Below are 19,593 nucleotides of genomic sequence, written 5' to 3' on the forward strand. Positions count from 1 at the left end.
TATCGTGGCGGACGGGACAGCCCCCAGCTGCCAGCTCCGGCTGGAGTGGGTGTACGGGTACCGGGGACACCAGTGCCGCAACAACCTGTACTACACAGCCGGCAAGGAGGTGGTCTACTTCGTGGCTGGGGTCGGGGTGGTTTACAACACCCGCGAGCACAGTCAAAAATTCTTCTTGGGACACAACGACGACATTATCAGGTAAGGGGTTGGACTGGGGCCGCGGGGAAGGGGTGGGTGTGGAGGTTTGAAGGCTGGGAAGGAGCTTTCCTGGGGTCAGACCCAGGAGCCCCACGGATAAAGGATTCTCCCTGGAGCCCCATGGAATTACAGAAGAGCTGCTGCTTCTAGGGCTAGGGCAGAAACAGGATGGTGGGCACAGGTGGAGAGGGAGAGGTCTCTCTTCTCTATCCCCCCCCCCCTCAGGCTTTTAAATCTCTAAGGAGTCAAGTATTCCATGCTTTTTTGGTGTTCATACCTGCTACAAGTGGAAGGAGCCCTGGTAACTACCAAACACTTTCTTCCGTAACTAGGTAAATGGTAGCACCAATAGCCTGTGATTATCATCTTTGGGAGGTAACTCAGTAGGTTCCCCATAAGCCTAAGGATTTGATTACAGATTTAAAAAAAAAAAAAGATTTTTGCTACAGGCAATTTGAAATCTTTGTCCCAGAGGCTTTAGACCTGGGAAATTTCTGCAGTGGGTGGGGAGTTTTTTTTCTCTAATATTTCGTTTGGCAGTGTTTTGATGTCAGAAGAATATTTATACACCAAATGGATGCTTCCACAACATCACTGAGGTTATAAAGGCTGGCTGCTACTGGATCACAAAATCCTACCAGCCAGCCCACAGAATGAACAACGTAGTGTGTACTCCAGGCCGGACTGACCAGAGTACTTCATTGGAAGAATAGCCATTTTAGGAGTCCTACCTATCGCATGGAAGTGGAGGCCCATTTTGATTCTTGGCCCTATATTCTTATCTTTCAACCAGACATATTTTCCCCCAGCCCTTGTCAGCTTCTTGCTTAACCAAACAAGGTGTGGTCCAGATGCTCTTCACAGGGAGTCCCTTTCAGCCATTGTCAGTTGAGAAGGGTTTCCATGATTTGAGAGCTTCAGCCCACAGGGAAAATGACTTGCTGAGGATGGACTACAGCTGACAGAGACCATATTTGTACCTTCTAAACTTGTGTGTTTCATTGATGTAGAGAAACTTCCCTCACATTTTCAGTGTAAATCCACCATTTGCTCTAAATTTGCCTTTCACAGCGAAATAAATGATTAAGTGGTGTAATGTCAGTGGTCTGAATTTTTCAGTGGGGGGAATGTTTTAAAAGATCAGCTTCCCCCTACCTCCTAATTTTGTGCATATATTCCATAGCCTTTTCCCCTCTGAGACTTAAAGTTGAAGAACTGTTATAAAAAATAAAAACTTAATATTTAAAAATATAATATGGCACATTTTTCTAAAATCTTGATTTCTAGAAAATAAAGAATTTAAGTATGGGGAGCTCTGCTATTCTGATGATTTGGTGGAACTGACATATAAAACTTTCTTCTTTCTTCATGTCACACAAAACAAAATAGCTTTTTTCTTCCCTTCCTGATACGGTAATGGTTGTGATTGGGGTATCCTTACTTAGTTCCATCCTGCAGATTTTGCTTCTTTAATTGCCAGACTGATCATTAAAGTCACAGGTGCAAATGATTAACAGTGACTCATGAAAAGGTTAGATGTTTAAAAATTTAAACCATTATGTTTTTGCTCCATCTGTTTTCATGCAGGTCTTTCCATTACAACATCGAAATAAGATGTAGTCCTTTGGGGGAAGGGAAGGAGTGGCAATTAAACAGAAAATTCCCTGGGGTTAAATAATATTAATGTGACAGTTCACTGAATTGCTTTGAGGATATGAACTCTTAATACCAATTCTTTCTCTCTTAGGGGAAAAATGAAAGGCACTGTTGAAACTGAAGGTGGGAAAAGGGTGGAGTTGCAGTAAACCATTGTTATGACAAGCAACTAGGCTAGTGGAGATGTGATGGGTGATTAAAGAAACACTCAGATTTGAAGAAAAAGTGAATGAAGTTATTTGCATAACTGGTTTCAGTTGATAAGAAGAAAAAAAAGACTATCTTCTGGTCTGTGTATTAAGGAAGTTATATCTTCATGCTGAATAGTGACATAGTAGTAAGCCTGACTTCAGAGTAAGGACTTTATTGCTCTGTTCTCCATAATATTTACTTGGTTCTGAGTCCATACAGGTGAGCAGAGTTCTTTACTACTCACGTATGTCTTTGAACAGAGGAATAAGGCTAAGTCCAATGGATTAAAAAACACAAACCATGGATGATTATGCAGTTAAGAGCTATGAAAGTAGAATATTATTCTGTTATTTTGCTTTATTTTATATATGTAATTATCTTTTTTTTGATGAGAGTGGTACACAAACCACAGTGCTCAATATTTCATCTTTATGAATTTCAGCTCTTTAGTGTGTATTTCACTATACTACTGTTTTTGGAATTTTGAAGTTTGTCATTGAATAATAAAGAATATAGCCGTGAGTTTAATGCAAAAATATTCGGGTTATTTTTTGGGGGGGATTATTACATGACTATTAAAACTTCTAACTCTTGATTCCATCAAAAGAGAATGTGTAATTGTCCACTTGGTATGTAGGTTTTATATTAGTTTAAAAGATATATTTATGTACATACACCTCCTGCTGCTTTATTTTTTGTGCTGCTTTGCCTAGAATATTAACTAGAAAGCAAGCCAACAAATATTGATAACACACTCTATTTTACAAAACTGGCATCTCTGAAATCATGACGAACCTCAATAACAGTATAGGATATGGCAGGGCTCATTAGCGCTCGGCACAGGTGTCCTTCTATTTTGACAGGCTATATGTAAAAGTCATTTTTTAAATGTTGGTATGTGAGGCATACCGTGATTTATTGAAGGCAGAGGCTTAGTTTTATTCTCACGAATGATTGCTTTTCAATACAGATCACAGATTAGAGGACGATGCCATATTTTAGCCCTAATGCCATTGTTATGGGGCAAGTACATATTCACAGCAGGGTCGCTGTTGTACTAACAACAGGACAATCAGGGCTTGAAGGCGAGGACAGTAATACTGGCTGGAATAGTTACTAACTCGGTGTCTGCTCCAGGTAGCAGAACATGGCACAGAAAGGAAGTAGATGAAAGGAAAGGTCATATCACCAACCTTCCATTTTCAGTGACTCCAGATGAGACATTTACCTCCTCACTTCAGATCCCTGTATTGCTTCTGACCAGTTCATTGTTTCCATTTCCTTCTCCTTTATTTTTCGCTCTCTGTTGCAAAGGAGGTTTATCTGCAGTGCTGCTTTAGCATGGGAAAGGGCACTGACATTGTACGCCCTTGGCCATGAACCCCACCCACTCGGCCATTTATGGGAAGTGTCTGGGTGGGTGGCTTGACCTCTCCGGGCTTTGCTTATTTGTGAAATGGGTTTCATACCTAAATTGCAGAATTGTAGCTATTAGAAATAACATGCAGAGGGTTTGGGGTGAGCCTGGCCCCTAGTTGGTGCTCAATACATGTTCTTAGTGTGGTAGTAGTACTGTTTCAATAAACACATAAACACACCAAAAAATGAAACAGTAACTCCTCATTGCCCACAGGAAGAAGTCCAAATTCCTCAGTTTTCATTCACTATGGTTCTAACCTATCATTCAATTCTTATTTATTAAAAATAAAATTTTAACACTATGTCTTGCTCTGTTAACAATCCTCCTGCCTCAGCCTCCCAAGTATCTGGGACTGCAGGCCCACATCATCAATGCCTGACCTTTTAAGGTTTTTTTTTATGTGTATTTTATTTGTGATAGTGTGTACATGTGAGAGAGTAAGAGAGAGAGAGAACACTCTCAACAGAGTCTTATCACATTCACAATGCCCCCTCCCTAGCCCTCTAGCCCCTCAGGATTTTGATCATGCACCTATCATGTTTTCAAGCCGACCTAGGAATATGAACCTGCAATTGGCTGGGTGGCTTCCACAATTGCAGCTCACTTTGCTACTGATTGCACCACCAGGCAGAAGTGCCTGGCTTTTAGGATGAGCCAAGAGCCCAACTTAGGCCTCCCATAAGGCCTCATTGTGCTGAGTAGCAGTGTTTGCCAGTGCACTGTGTGTGGCTGGGTCCTTATTTTCCTTTTTAAAAAAATAGCATAAATTGTTTGCTTCTTCCCCGTTCTCCTTTCTCCCTCTGTTCACCTTCTGCCTCCCTCTCCAGTGGTATTGGAGAGGGAAAACATGAGCTTTGGTGTCAGATGCACCTGCGTTTGAACCTAGATCTGGGACTGGTTGGGTGACTTTCTTGAACCTCTCTAAGTCTTATCTCTCATCAGTAAAACAGCTTCTCATTACAAAATGGACTTGTAAAGGTCTCTACCTTACAGTTTGTTGTGGAGATTACATATGCGATACCCTGTATCATGTTTGGCAAATGGGAAGCACCCACTATTGGGGGCTTGTTTGCACCCTCATCCTACAAGGCCCCATCTGCTTCAGTACACTTCTCCAGTGGGACCTTTTACCACTTGGAGATGAACGGGTGCCTTGCCCTCCTAAAGTTTTTCATCTTTTGTGACCAGCGCTGCTCACTTAATAAGTGCCTTTAGGGCCATTCTTTCATCCAGCTTAATTTTATTTTCTAAGTGTAGATGAGGTCCTTGAGAATGAGAATGCATCTCAATTTGACCAGAGCTACCATTTCTTTCTTTCTTTCTTTTTTCAAAAGAGATTTTTTTTTGCTATAGATTGCATGTGCAATCCAGAGATAGAGAGAAAAGATAGACAGAAAGCGAGAAGTCACCCCCCAAGGGGGATGGCCACACTGCAATCCATTCTCCCCTCCGGAACTTGGGCATGCACACACACATGCCTGGTGTGAGTTTCAAGCCACCGGGTCCAGGACTCAAATTGCAGTCCAGTGACGTAACCATTATGCCATCTACTGGTCCTGAGCTACCATTTCTTAAGTGTCAGATTCAGAGCTAAATGTGTGTACAGATTCATATCATTTGTGTTCTCAACAAGCCCATGAGGTGGTACTGTGGCTTTCCCCAGCTCTTTATAACTCTGTGTATCATTTGTTGATCTATAAATCCTGGGCTCTGTTGCTAGAACTCAGTCTAGAAATGGAATCATGTTTTAGTTCACTTTAGGAACATCATCTTTGAAACAGTGATCTACTGAAGTTTAAGTTAAAATTAAAAAAAAAGGAAAAAAGGGTTATGACCTGGCTAAAGTAACCCAGGGCTGCAAATACAGTTTGAAGATAGGAGTCTAACAGCCGTGGTTGGGCCTGGAGTGTCAGGTAAGCGTCTTCACATGAAGGCCTGGAGATGTGACTTTGTATTTTTCAGTCCCTTGGAAAGTTTGAGTAGGGGAAACATAGAACTGACTATGGAGGAATCAAATCTGTATTGAGTTGAGTGCCTGCTCTGTACTAGGTACCTCATATGTCGTCTCATTGAATTCCTTCTCCCCCACTCTGAAAGATGGCCTCTTCACTTTATAGGTCACTTTATAGGCTCTGAGAGGGAAGGAGATTTAAACGAAGTCACTCAGTAGGACTGTCACACTGTTGGATCCCTTTTACCCTGTGTATTGACAAAACCATGAAGTGAAAACTTTTTGATGGAAGCTTATGGTCTATTCATGAATGGTCTTATTATTTTTATTATTAATAAATTACAGTTTGGTGATTTAAAAATTTTTTTTAAAGTTTATTTTTTGTTTCTTCTGTGAGAGAGAGAGAAACAGAGACAGGTACCCAGTAGTGTCTTCAAGTCGTAATCCACTGCTGATTTTGGCCAGCCTGGATCACAGGTACATAGACATACTCAGCACCCTTAGGGAGGACAGGTACATAGACATTCTCAGCACACTTAGGGAGGCCTCAGGATGGGAATCCAGGAACAATCCTGGAACTCTGTATGTGAGTCCAGCACTGCAGAGGCTAGCCACCATCTAGCCTCATTTGGTGTTTTTCGTTTTGTTTTGTTTTTGTTTTTTTAGGGGAGATTTTGCCTTAGGGCCCCTGTGCTCACTGGAAAGACAGAGAAACAGAGAAACAAAGAGACCGAAAGCAAAAAATCACCCCCCTGGGAGGTGGCCATGCCACAATCCCTTTTCTTCCATTCTTCTCTGGGATTTGGGGCATACACACACACATGCCCAGTGTGAGTTTTAAGCCACCAGGTCCAGGACTTGAACTGTGATCGACTATGTGGGAGTCCAGCGATGTGACCATTATGCTGTTTGCAAGACTCCATTTGGTGATTTTTATTAAGGTTGATTTATTGGGGCTCTGTAGTGTGTGGTAGTAATATGCTGCTTAAGAGAAGCCAGATCCTTGGGTGACAGCAGGTGGCATGGTGGCTAAAGGTGCTGGACCCCCATATGGCTGACCATGGTTCGAGTCCTGGACCTGGTGGCTTGCTTTCTCTCTCTCTCTCTCTCTTTCTCTCTCCCTGGTCAAATTAAAATAAATAAATAAAGTTAAGTAAAATAATTATTTTAAAGAAAAAAAAGAGAAGCCTGATCCCACATGGTGACTGCAGTTCAAATCTCTATCTTACTCAGTCTGAAACATGCCAGGCATACACACAAGTGTCTGAGATCCAGTGGGCTGGAGGACTGAAGGCAGAGGATCACCATGTGACCAGGCCTTGTGGAGGCTGCTCCTCTTTTTCTCGTTTTCACATGCATGTACACTCACTCTTCTCATAGTAAAGGGAAGAATAAAGATTTATTTGTTCTCTAAGTTGTATATATTTTATCCTTTCTCATTTGTTTATCCATTGAGAACTCATTTTACATTGATAATGTGCCAGGTGCAGGTGGTTCAGCAATGAACATGAAAAATTGTCTGCTACCTTGAAATGTACATCCTTAGGAATGAATAAACAAGAAAACAATATATAGGTTCTTTACTGCTAAGCAAGGAATACCCACAGAAATAAATTGTTTTGGGTAGGGATATGGAAACTACTTTAGATAAAGTTTCCAGAGTGGCTCTCTAGAAAGATGACATTTAAGCTGAGACCTGAAGGGTGAGAAGGAACAGGTGGTGAAGATGTGGTGGCAGGGGAGAGGTTATGGACACAGGTGCCAGGGTGGGAAAAACTTGATGTGTCCAGAACTCTAGTATAGATTCCCAGAGAAAGACCAAGGTCATTAATGCCTCATGGGACTTGCTACCTAATCTGTCCTAGATTTCCCAGGAGAGTTACAGATATTTTATTTAGTTACTATCCCGGGTACACTTGTTCTTGTTACACCATTAATCTCAAAATTTTTTTAAGTTTTTATTTTTTGGGACCAGCAGTTAGCGTAATAGCTATGTCGCTGGACTCCCACGTAGTCAACTGTAGTTTGAGTCCCGGACCCGGTGGCTTAAACTCACGTGCGTGCCCAAGATCCCAAGAGGAGAATGGAGGAGAAGGGATTGTGTTGTGGCCATCCCCCCGGGGGGTGATTTCTCGCTTTCTGTCTCTATGTCTCTCTCTCTGTCTGTCTGGCGAGCGCACGCACCCTATAGCAAAAACCTCTCCAAAAAGAAAAAAAAAAAAAGAAAGAAAAAGAAAAAACAAGTTTTTATTTTTTGAGAAAACAGAAAGAAAGAAGCATCCCCAAAAGAGTCCTCACACTGTGACTGACCCCCCAGTTCCAGTTGGCCTCAATCATGGGCATGTGCATTAATACTCAGCATTCTCAGGGTGGTCTCCCAGAACATGAACCCAGGATTTTTCTCCTGTGTGGAAAGTTATGCCACTGGCTAGCCCCAGGATCTCAATTTTTAATTCAGAAATATGACCACTTTTTTCTGGGAAAAGTATGGTTACCATATAATGGATCACCACTTGAAAACATTGCATTGAACTATACTATCTTATAAAGAATAACATTGTTCACCTTTTCATAAATTTATTGGGCTCTTGTATACTTTATTTAGAGAAATGTCCATTCACATTATTCGCCCATTTTTTAGTTTGAGTTTTTATTGTTGACTCATAAGAGTTCTTCATGTATTTTGGATATTAGTCCCTTATTGATTATATTATTTGCAAATATTTTTACCCATTCAGTGATTTATCTTTTTTCTTTCTTTAGGGGAAACGTTGAAGCACAAAAATTTTTAATTTTGATTATATTCAGTTTTATTCATTCATTTATTTTTATTATGCTTTTGATGTGATAGCTAAGAAATCATGACTTAATCCAAAGTCAGAGATTTATACCTATGTTTTCTAAGAGTTTTATAGTTTTAGCTTTTATATTAGGTAGATCCATCTTGAGTTCATTTTTATGTATGGAATGAAGTAGAGCTCCAACTTCACATGTGAATGTCTAGTTGTGCTAATACCTTTTGTTGAAAAGACATTTTTCCCTAAGAAATTGTCTTAGATGCCCATGGCCTTTGAGTTTTACTAGCAAGGGGCCCATTCTTCCCACGTAGAAGATGCTAAAGGTTTAGGGACTGAGAAACATAAATAATCATAACTAGATTAACCTAGAAGTAACAGAAGTTAGAGGCTTTGGTTACTGTCCTGAATTTGTAAAGGTGCTGGTAGTTCTTAGGAAGGATATATAGATTTTTTTATATTTATAGAGAACTGGTTATACTTTGGAGATGCAATGTGATATTTAGTGACATTACTTTAGGGACTAGCAATAGTCCATACATCGGACTTGTCTGCTTACAAAGGTTCTCGTTTTTTAAAAATGATGTAACAGTCTTCTACCTTGCTGCTAGAGCCAGAGACCAGCTGAGGTGGGAGCTGGAGTTGAAAGAGATAGTGCTCTTTGACCTCTACTTCTTTATCACTTCGTTTTTTCTTCCCCCAGAGGGAGGCAGGCATTAGATAGACTCAACCCAGAAGCTGAAGGATTCGAGGATTGCAAACTAATTCTGTGCAACTCCCTTTTCCCTCAGCAGAGAAAAGGGAAGCAGGGGGCCAGCTCTGCCTCTCAGAAATGAGCAGCTCTCTCTGGGCTAATTGTAAATAAATAGGCTGCTCAGAGAATTATTCTAAGGCTATTGAGAATTATTTGAAGCTATGAACCTTCCTTTTCAGTTTAACTGCTGTTTAATAATGTCATTAAAACATTATTCTGTGTTCATTGTGAATTGGTTTTATGAGTACGCATAAAACAAGACCCAGAAATGACAGGATATCTTCTAAGTAAGGGATCATCAATTTCAAGAAACTAAAACTTTTTCAAAGAAGCACACTTAAGGAGGGAATTATAAGGGGGCAAGAGAGTCTTTTGGAACTCAATTACAGGAAGTGTGGCTGGCCTTTTAGGCATTGCATGAGTATCAACTTTTGGGAATTATTCTAAGGCTATTGAGAATTATTTAATTCCAAATTCCCAAGAAAGAGATTTGGATTAAATTAACATGGGTCAGGATGCCCACCTAGTCTAATCAGCTGTAGCCTGGAGGATGGGACCATGTTTAAAAGGGCTGTCCCTTTAAGGAAAATTATCTAATAAAGAGAGTATGGACTGGGAAATAAAGAATGCAGCTCTAGGGAACCAGCAGTTAGTGTAATGGCTATGTCGCTGGACTCCCGTAGTTGCCTGCGGTTCGCATCTGGAACCTGGTGGCTTAAAACACATGCCGGGGGCGTGGTGTAATGTGCCCAAGATCCCAAGAGGAGAATGGAGGAGAAGGGATTGTGGCATGACCATCCCCCCTGGGGGGTGATTTCTTGCTTTCTATCGCTATGTCTCTCTCTGTCTGTCTGGCGAGCGCATGCGCTCTATAGTGAAAACCTCTCCAAAAAAAAAAAAAAGAAAGAAAGAAAAGAAAAGAATGCAGCTCTACTACAGGAAGTGGTTTAGGAGAGGAAGGCAAATTATTATTTATTTCTTTTTTTGGAGAGGTTTTTGCTATAGGGCGCATGCACTCGCCAGAAAGACAGAGAGACAGAAAGCAAGAAATCGCCCCCCCCCAGGGGGGATGGCCACGCCACAATCTCTTCTCCTCCATTCTCCTCTTGGGATTTTGGGAACGCGCGCACACGTACCTGGCCTGAGTTTAAACCACCGGGTCTGGGACTCGAACCATGGTCGACTACATGGGAGTTCAGCAACATAGCCATAACACTAACTGTTGATCCCAGGAAGGCAAATGATTTCTTGATTCATAGGAAAGAGGGCAGCAATGATGAGAAGTACTGAGTCAAGGACAAGAAGAGGTAAAGAAAGGGATATTGACAGGGCTTAAGTTAAAAGCATTGGTGATATGATAAGTAAGTCACAGAATTTTCATTTTTCATAGAGGTCATTCCAGGGTGGACTAGGGATGGTGGCAACAGCCTTGGTGGGCCAGGGGGGCATAAAACCTTTGCCCATTGGGATGCCAGTGCATCTATTAGGGTATTTTTTTTTCCTTGCTAGTATCTGGTGTCAGAGGTGGAGGATAGAGGAGAGCATATGGGAATGGGGGCTGCTGTTGGTAGTTACTAGGGAGGAGGTTTGATGATGCTCACAGGAGACTTCCTGGGGTAGGTGCACCTGCTGAGGTGATGGGAGTGTGGGGCAGAGAGGCAGCAGCTTCTTACCAGCTGATGAAGAAATATTTTCATATTTTAAATGGCAGAGATACTGTACACTCCTCCTGCATGACTATGAGTTAAAAGTTTACACGAGTGAACCCTTGGATGATTTAATGAGTGCAGTCATCTAATAGACTTTGAAAATGAATCTTCCTAAGGGCAAACTTAAAATCTGCCTAAAGCACCTATTGCCTGCAGGTTCATATTCCTTCAGTGTTGTCTCCAGGCCTAACGTGAGCTAGTCCCTGGATGCTTTTATAACCTGATGTCCTTCCTTGCCCTTCTAACATCTCCCAGTCACACCAGGCTCCTTGGAGTTCCCTAAACCTAGGATCCTATTTTGTATATTTTCATCCCTGCATGTGCCATTTTGGCTGCCTGAAATGACCTCTCACTTCTCCACTTGCACAGTCTTTCACTACCTTTGATTTCAGTTCAAGTGTCTTCTCTCCCTGAAGCCTTGTGTGACTGACTGCTCACGGATATTGTAGGCCCTCCTTTCTCTATGTGGCCAGACCACTGTGCGAATGCCTTCCTATGGAGTCATGTTGCATGTGTTGACTTACCCATCTCTGTGATTTGAGTTTCGTAAGTGTGGTGTGCATCTACCCAGCACATTGTCATGAGCATAGTAAGTGCTTAATATTTTTATTTGTTGTTTGTTTTTCATATCCCAAATTATTTGGAAAGAATGAGGTTTGAAATTTCTTTAGAACTCATACATATTTATGAGGAGAAAATCTTGGAAATATTACTCAGCTAACACTGGAAAGTAGAATTCAGAATTATCTTTTAAAAAAATGAGATGGCAGTAATGATCAGTTACTGCATTGCTCTTAGATTGGACACCAAATTCCATTTGACTTCTTCCTTGCACAGCTCTAATGCTCCAGACCAGAAACGACCATTGAAGGCATAATATTTTCTCTTGAAATATGGCCATGGATCCAATGACAAAGGACTTGAACTTAGGATTTTTTTTTTAACTGTATTACAAGGAAAATCTTGATTTGCATCCCTTTCGATTTGGGAAACACATGGTCTTTTGGGCAATTTTTGAAACTATGATGGAATGTTTGTAAGAAAGAAATGAGGTCCAGATATCTGCAGAGATTTTAAGTTAACACTTGCCAACTCTAAGTAAATTTAAGTCTTTACTGGCCCAGGAGAGTTTTACCTAAAGATACCAAAGTAGAGATTCAAAGGCAACCCTTGGACAAAAGTGAACATGAAGGATGAAGAGCAATTTGGCAGGCAGGTAGCAAGGGGACAGGAAAGGAAGGAGTTTCAGGGAGGGAACAGGTTGTGCAAAAGCTGGGGGGCGCAAAAGGCAGGGTTCCTGGAAGGAAGAGTAAATAGCTCAGTATTGCTAGGACGAAGGGTGAGAGTGAGGAGCTATTGTGGGAAGTGAAGCTGGGTAAATAGGCTGGGGCTAGATTACTAAGAAACAGATAGTTCATTCTATAAGTTAAGGGGACTAGAGAATGGATTTAAAAGGGCAAGACGAACCTGATTTATATTTTAGGAATATGACTGAAGGCAATGGATATCCTTTTTATTTTTATTAACAACCTCCCCCTGTTTTTTAGGATTTGTTTTCACTCTTTGTTCCTTTGATGTCAAGCTTCTCAGAAGGGGAAGTGTAGCATTGTATATGGGAATTGAGTCCTAGCTTGAAGTCTGCATAGATTATGTCTTTAACATAATCTTATACCTCCTAATACCTCATAATTCTCCTAGTACCGTCTAAAAGTGAGGAAACTGACTATATGGTCTGTTAAATCTTCCTGAAGAGTCAGCCCCATAGTGCAGTGGTTAAGTGCTATGCATAGGAGCCAGATCCAACATGGCCAACCACAGTTCAAATCCTGGTCTTGAGGTTTGAGAAAAGCACTTGGGGGGGGTGCTTTTCTCTCTTTCTCTTTCTCACTCTCTGGTGAGTGCACACACTCTGGCATAATAATAGAAACAGTTCCTTTTAAAATCCCTTTTGGGGACCAGCAGATGGCATAATGGTTACGTTGCTGGACTCCCATGTAGCTGACCACAGTTTGAGCCTTGGACCTAGCTGCTTAAAACTCACACTGGGCGCGTGTGCATGCATGCCCAAAATCCTGAGAAAAAAATGGAGGAGAAGGGATTGCAGTGTGGCCATTCCCCCTAGGGGCTGCTTTCTCGCTTTCTGTCTCTCTTTGTCTTTCTGGCGAATGCACATGCCCTATAGTGAAAAATCTCTCTTAAAAAAAGAAAAAGAAAAAAGAGGATCCCTTCTTCCCTTCTGAACGAAGTGCTAAGGTTCTAAGTTGTGTCCATATACTGCCTACATTCTCTTTCTTGTCTCTCTCTCACTCTTCAACCTTGTGAACTGGTCTATTCCCTTCAGCTACTGAGCTTCTTCTCTGAAGTGACTCTGATGACTTCTGGTGTTAAATAGAGCTACATCCTGCTTAACCTCTGCACAGCACTGGGTACATTTGCTCACCTTCTGTTTAGTGCTTCTCCTTTTCTTTCCTTGATGTCAAAAGTTTCCAGCTTTTTTTTCACCTCCTTGATTGTCCTTTGTACACCTCTTAGATATTAGGGCTCCTCAACATCACTTGTCAAAATTTTATGACTTCAAGCTAATCATGAGAAAACAGACCAGTGCAAACTGAGGGACACCCAACAAAACTGCCTTACACATTGCAAAACATACTACTCTCATGAAAGACAAAACCAGATTGAGGAACTGTTCAGATTAAAGGGAAGGAAAAAAAGATAATTTTGGACTGAGATGGAAAGGGTTTGTTATAAATGACAGTATCTGGACAACTGGTGAATTTGAAAGTGGACTATAAATTGGGTGATATTGTATTAATGTCAAATATTCTGAATCTGATGGTAGCAATGCCATTATGTATGAGCTTATTTTAGGATATGTGTGTTGAAATATTTAGGAGTGAAGATTTATGGCTGCAAATTGCTTTCAAGTGGTTCAGTAACAGTGATAGCAGCAATAACAATAATGTGTGCATTTGTGTCTGTGTAAGTGTTGTGGTCCTCAGTCATCTCTTCTTTCTTCTTTTCACCCCTTGCTCTTTCCCATGTCCTTTGACCCACTGCCTCCTTTCTGCTTCCATCATTGTTCTTCCGTTCTATTCTCAGCACAGGAGCTAGTGATCTGACTGTGATGTAAGTCACATTGTGTCAGTTTTCTGCTCAGAACCTTCAGAGTCAAAGCCAAAGTCCTTGTGATGGCCTCTAAGCTCCTGTGGGACTTGGCCTCCTATTACCTCTGCGATCTGATCTTTTTCCTCCCTACCCCCTTTACCTCCCTACCCCGTGCATGTCTCCTAGCTGCTGCTGGAATACCCAGGCACTCTTCTGCCACAGGGCTTTTCACTCCCATTCCCTCAGCCTGGACCTGTCTTCCTTCAGACCTTCACTTGACTTTACTCACCTCCCGTAGGTTTCTGCTCAAAGGCACTTTCCCTGCCTACCTTATTTAAAATTCACACCCTTCTCCAGCACATTCTTTATTACCCACCTTTGTTTATTTTTCTCCTTAGTTCTTACTTATATGATCCTTGTTGTCTCTTCACTAGAATATATTTAGATTTGAGCAGGGCTGCTTAGTTCACTACTCTGCTTTCAGTTCCCAGAACAGATCCTAGTATGTGTCACGTTCTTTTCATTATTTATCTGTTTATTTATTTTTATCTGTTTATTTATTTTTTAACATTTCCCCACAAACATTTACTTTACATATCAAAACATTTTTGCTCATACTCCATAGTTCTTGACAGTTAATAAACAACTTTCAAAATTTCCAGAAAACAGACTTTTAAAGATAACTTTCAATATATTTGTCATAATTTTTTATTTGTGACTCTATGACAACAGAGACAGTATGGTTTTAAATATTTTTGAGAAAATATTTACATGTCAACTACTGCAATTGTTGAAAAGCAGATGCCCGGCACACAATTCACACATGAACCTTCCTAACTCATTTCTGCCTACCAAGTATTCTGTGGTTTACCATCTGCTAGCAAAGATCAGTCTCTTTTTCTTCCTTCAAAGTCTTCCTCAAGTTAATCCTCTGGTTGTGGCTGCTCTTTTGAAATTTCTACTGATTATAATGCTGGGCTGGAAAAGTCCAGGTTATTTTATGGTACAAATTCTTTCACATGGCTTCTCTAGACCTCTCTGCCAAGCAGAACTGTTTATGGTGCCAGGCAATCTTTCTAAGAGCTTCTATTGGCTTTCTTGAGATCTACCTTAGTTCCATAGTTTTCTGTTCATATCTTTAGATATGACATTCCAGTCAAAGCCCTGGCAATAAGAAGTATTTCCAATTTCTGATGCAAGGCAGCAGGTATTATTGAACTTAGGCAAATAACCCTTCTGTCACAAAATAAGAATACACACAAATATTTTCCAATTCCAGAGGGCTTAGGAAGGGAGAAAAGTTTGTTTCAATTTAAAAAAACAGACAAACAAAACATTTTAACAAATTACTGAACCTATCAACAGTTCAAAAGAGAGCAAAAAGCATAGTAAAAAAAAAACCATTAATGTTTTAGTCAAAAGTCATAAAATTCTGTTTCACCACTTCAGTCTCATGTAATTCATCTCTCTTCTGTTGGATTTGCAGTGTTATTGCGGTCTGATCTTTCTGTTTAAATCCTGGAAGTTAACATTCAACGTTATTATTGATATTTCTGGACTTGTCCCTAAAAACATGTTTGCTCATACTCCATAGTTCTTGACAGTTAATAAACAACTTTCAAAATTTCCAGAAAACAGACTTTTAAAGATAACTTTCAATATATTTGTCATAATTTTTTATTTGTGACTCTATGACAACAGAGACAGTATGGTTTTAAATATTTTTGAGAAAATATTTACATGTCAACTACTGCAATTGTTGAAAAGCAGATGCCCGGCACACAATTCACACATGAACCTTCCTAACTCATTTCTGCCTACCAAGTATTCTGTGGTTTACCATCTGCTAGCAAAGATCAGTCTCTTTTTCTTCCTTCAAAGTCTTCCTCAAGTTAATCCTCTGGTTGTGGCTGGTCTTTTTAAATTTCTCCTGATTATAATGCTGGGCTGGAAAAGTCCAGGTTATTTTATGGTACAAATTCTTTCACATGGCTTCTCTAGACCTCTCTGCCAAGCAGAACTGTTTATGGTGCCAGGCAATCTTTCTAAGAGCTTCTATTGGCTTTCTTGAGATCTACCTTAGTTCCATAGTTTTCTGTTCATATCTTTAGATATGACATTCCAGTCAAAGCCCTGGCAATAAGAAGTATTTCCAATTTCTGATGCAAGGCAGCAGGTATTATTGAACTTAGGCAAATAACCCTTCTGTCACAAAATAAGAATACACACAAATATTTTCCAATTCCAGAGGGCTTAGGAAGGGAGAAAAGTTTGTTTCAATTTAAAAAAACAGACAAACAAAACATTTTAACAAATTACTGAACCTATCAACAGTTCAAAAGAGAGCAAAAAGCATAGTAAAAAAAAAACCATTAATGTTTTAGTCAAAAGTCATAAAATTCTGTTTCACCACTTCAGTCTCATGTAATTCATCTCTCTTCTGTTGGATTTGCAGTGTTATTGCGGTCTGATCTTTCTGTTTAAATCCTGGAAGTTAACATTCAACGTTATTATTGATATTTCTGGACTTGTCCCTAGCATTAAGTTGGTCATTTTTTTGGTTGCTTTTTGTTCGCTTATTTCTGTTTGTGTGTTTTTAATTTTCTCTGTAAAGCACTCCCTTCAGAACTTCTTGAAGTGCTGGTCTGGTGTTGGTAAATTCTCTCAGGTTTTATTTTTATCTTTTCTTCCTGAATGAAGGATAGTCTTGCCAGGTATAATATTCTTGGTTGAAACCGTTTTTCACTTAATACTTTGAATATATTTTCACATTCTTTCCTTGCGTGCATTGTTTCTGATGAGAGGTCTGGTGTTAGCCTGATGGGATAACCTTTGTAAGTAACCTGACGTTACTCTCTTGTCAATTTTAGTATCTTTTCTTTGCCTGTGAATTTGGCCAATCTGGCGATGGTACGCATTGGAGAAGATCTTCTTGGGTTGATTCTGTGTGAGGTCCTTTGTATTTCTTGGATCTGGATATTTGAATGTCTCTCTAGATTTGGAAATTTTTCTTCCAGGATTTCATGGAATAGATGATTAGTTTCTTCACCTTTTGGGATACTGATTTTTCAGATGTTTGGGCGCTTAATGGTATCTAGTATTTCTCATATATTCTCATTTTTTGGGTTATTTTCTCAGTCTTTTTGATGATTTTTTTCTAGGTCAGAGATTTTGCCTTCAACATTCGAGATTCGATCTTCTGCGTGGCTTAATCTGCTTTTAATACTTTCAAGGGAGGTTTTTATTTCCTGTATTACAGCCTTTATCTCTAACAGCTCCCGTTTGACTCCTTTTTATGTGTGTACTTCTTCTTTCAAATCGTGAAAGAACTTCCTCACCTCCTGGAACTCACTGTCTCTTTTCTCTTGTGCCTTGTGGAGTTCGTTGTCTGTCATCTTGCATCTCATTTAGTTTTGTCACTATGATATTCTGAATTCTTTATTGGACATTTCCATGAGTTTCATTGTACTGTCCGTGGATGATGAAGGGTTGTTCTTTTCTCGGGACCAGCAGTTAGCATAATGGCTATGTCGCTGGACTCCCATGTAGTCGACCGCTGTTTGCGTCCCGGACCCGGGATGCGTGTGCGTGCGTGCCCAAGATCTCAAGAGGAGAATGGAGGAGAAGGGATTGCGGCATGGCCATCTCCCCTGAGGGGTGATTTCTCGCTTTCTGTCTCTCTGTCTCTCTCTGTCTGTCTGGCGAGTACACACGCCCTATAGCAAAAACTTCTCCAAGGATTGTTCTTTTCCCTTGAAAGAGAGATTTTTTTTTTGGTTTCTCATATTTCTTGTGTCTCTCCATGGTTTCTGGTCATGCTAGGAATTACACGTTTCTTCCTAATTTCTTGGAGTTAATTCTGAGTGTTTAGAGGTGTGCAGGAGGAGGTGATTCGCAATCTCTCTACAGTTCCACTTTCCCTGATGCTCACCAAGCAACCTGTGCTTTTGAGTTTGGAACTGGATATTACAAAGGCCTCACAGTTTCTAGGGAATAGGTGTACCTGGGCTGAACTGCAGGGTTTCAACTGAGAGTTCAGAGGCGTGTGGGAGGAGATGAGCCGCCCGCTCTCTGCAGCGCCGTACTTTTCCCTGCTGCTCACTCTGCAGTCTCTCTTCTCTGAATTTTAGTCTTTTGATGGTGTATTCACTTTTTGCTAATTGCTTAGAGAAGTCTTCTGCAACTGTAAGATCATGTGCTTCCCTTTACTGCAAGGTACTTCTGTGACAATTTCTCTCCTCTGCTGTGTTTTGCAACAAAGGAAGAGGTTTTGAGTTCAGATTTATAAAGAGGAGTTTCTTCCTTCAGGCCACAGTTTCAGTAAGAGTTGAGGATTTTTATGACCCTAAAAGTATTCAGATGCGTGGGTACCGTGTACCTAAGCCTGTCTAGACACTCACTGTGTGGAGGCTGGACAGCAGAGTGAGAAAGTAAGGTTAAAAAAAAAAAAAAGAAAAAGAAAATAAGGGGGGAAAAAGACAAAAACAACCAAAAGAGGAAAAAAAATGGTTTTTAAAAGAAGAAATGAAAACCACCTAGTGTGTCAGAGGAACATAGCAAGACACAGCTCAGATTTCAGTGGCTTCTGAAATTAGCAAGAGAAAGGAGAGGTCAGAGGTGAGAAGACATGTTTTAAAAATTAAAAAAAAAAAGTTAGAGAGAGACAGAGACAGAGAGAGGATGAAGGTTGCCCTACCTGTCTGAGCTTTTTTGGGCTATGGAAGATGGGGTTCATGTCAGGTTCTTAATAAGTGTTTGTTTAATGAATAAATGAATGACTTATACATATTAACTAGAGTAGGACTTCATTTTTTTATTCCCTTTGACAGATAATGAAGCCTCTGGACCCCATCTGAAAATTGTAGGTTTGTTTGTTTTGTTTTACACTTCTTTTTGAAGTATAATATAGGTACAGCAAAGTACACATGTCATAGTATAAAGCTAGATCAATTCTCACAAATGAAACACACCTATAGTCTCACCCACATCAAGAAATAGACTGTTACTAGCACCACAGAGGGCCCCATGTTCCCCCTTTCAGTCACAAACCCCATTGCAAAGGTAGCCTTCATCCTGTTAATGGCATAGATTAGTTTGCCTAATGATGTATTTTTAAAGACTTATTTAATTTAATTTATTATTATTATTTTTAAATTTGACCAGAGAGAGACAGAGAGAGACAGAGTGAAAGTGAAAAAGCAGGCTGCCAGGTCCAGTACTTGAACTAGGGTTGGCCATGTGGGAGTCCAGCACCTTAACACCATGCCACTTGCCAGCCCCATAATGTACTTTTAAAAGGAATGTTCTAGTATTTATTCTTTTGTATTTTTAGATCAATATTATGTTAATGATATTCATCTGTGTTTCTGTATATTTTAGTTCCATATTTTTGATTGTATAGAAACACTGTAATTTAGTTATCATTTCTACCATGATGGGTATTTGGATGTTTTTTAGTTTCTTCTGGCCACTATTCACATTCCAGTTTAAGGGAGCATATATTTGTAATTCCACTAGGAGTAGCATTTCTGGGTCTTGGGGTGCACATATGATGACCTATGTTAGGTACTGTCATACAGGTTCCTAAAATGATTATATCAATTTTATATATTTGCACTCACTACAGAGTAATGTTTTCTAATGTATAAAATAAAATACATATGGGACCAGCAGTTAGCGTAATGGCTGTGTCGCTGGACTCCCACGTAGTCGACCGCGGTTTGCGTCCCGGACCCGGTGGCTTAAAACTCACGCCGGGCGCATGTGCGTGCGTGCCCAAGATCCCGAGAGGAGAATGGAGGAGAAGG

The 19,593-nt window shown here is 40.3% G+C and overlaps 1 protein-coding gene across 1 annotated transcript in view; it reads left to right on the forward strand.

The window, feature by feature from the left end:
• Position 1: 1 nt before the first annotated feature.
• Positions 2–19,593, forward strand: part of EML6 (EMAP like 6) — a gene marked incomplete at its 5' end in the record, with an annotated part of 331,238 nt that continues 311,646 nt past the window's right edge. Inside the window, one exon of the mRNA XM_027775960.1 lies at positions 2–201. Coding sequence (XP_027631761.1) covers positions 2–201 — 200 coding nt within the window. The remainder of the gene's footprint in view (positions 202–19,593) is intronic.

The sequence above is a fragment of the Tupaia chinensis genome, unplaced genomic scaffold (assembly GCF_000334495.1).
Source record: "Tupaia chinensis unplaced genomic scaffold, TupChi_1.0 Scaffold000622_1, whole genome shotgun sequence".
NCBI classification, from domain to species: domain Eukaryota; kingdom Metazoa; phylum Chordata; class Mammalia; order Scandentia; family Tupaiidae; genus Tupaia; species Tupaia belangeri.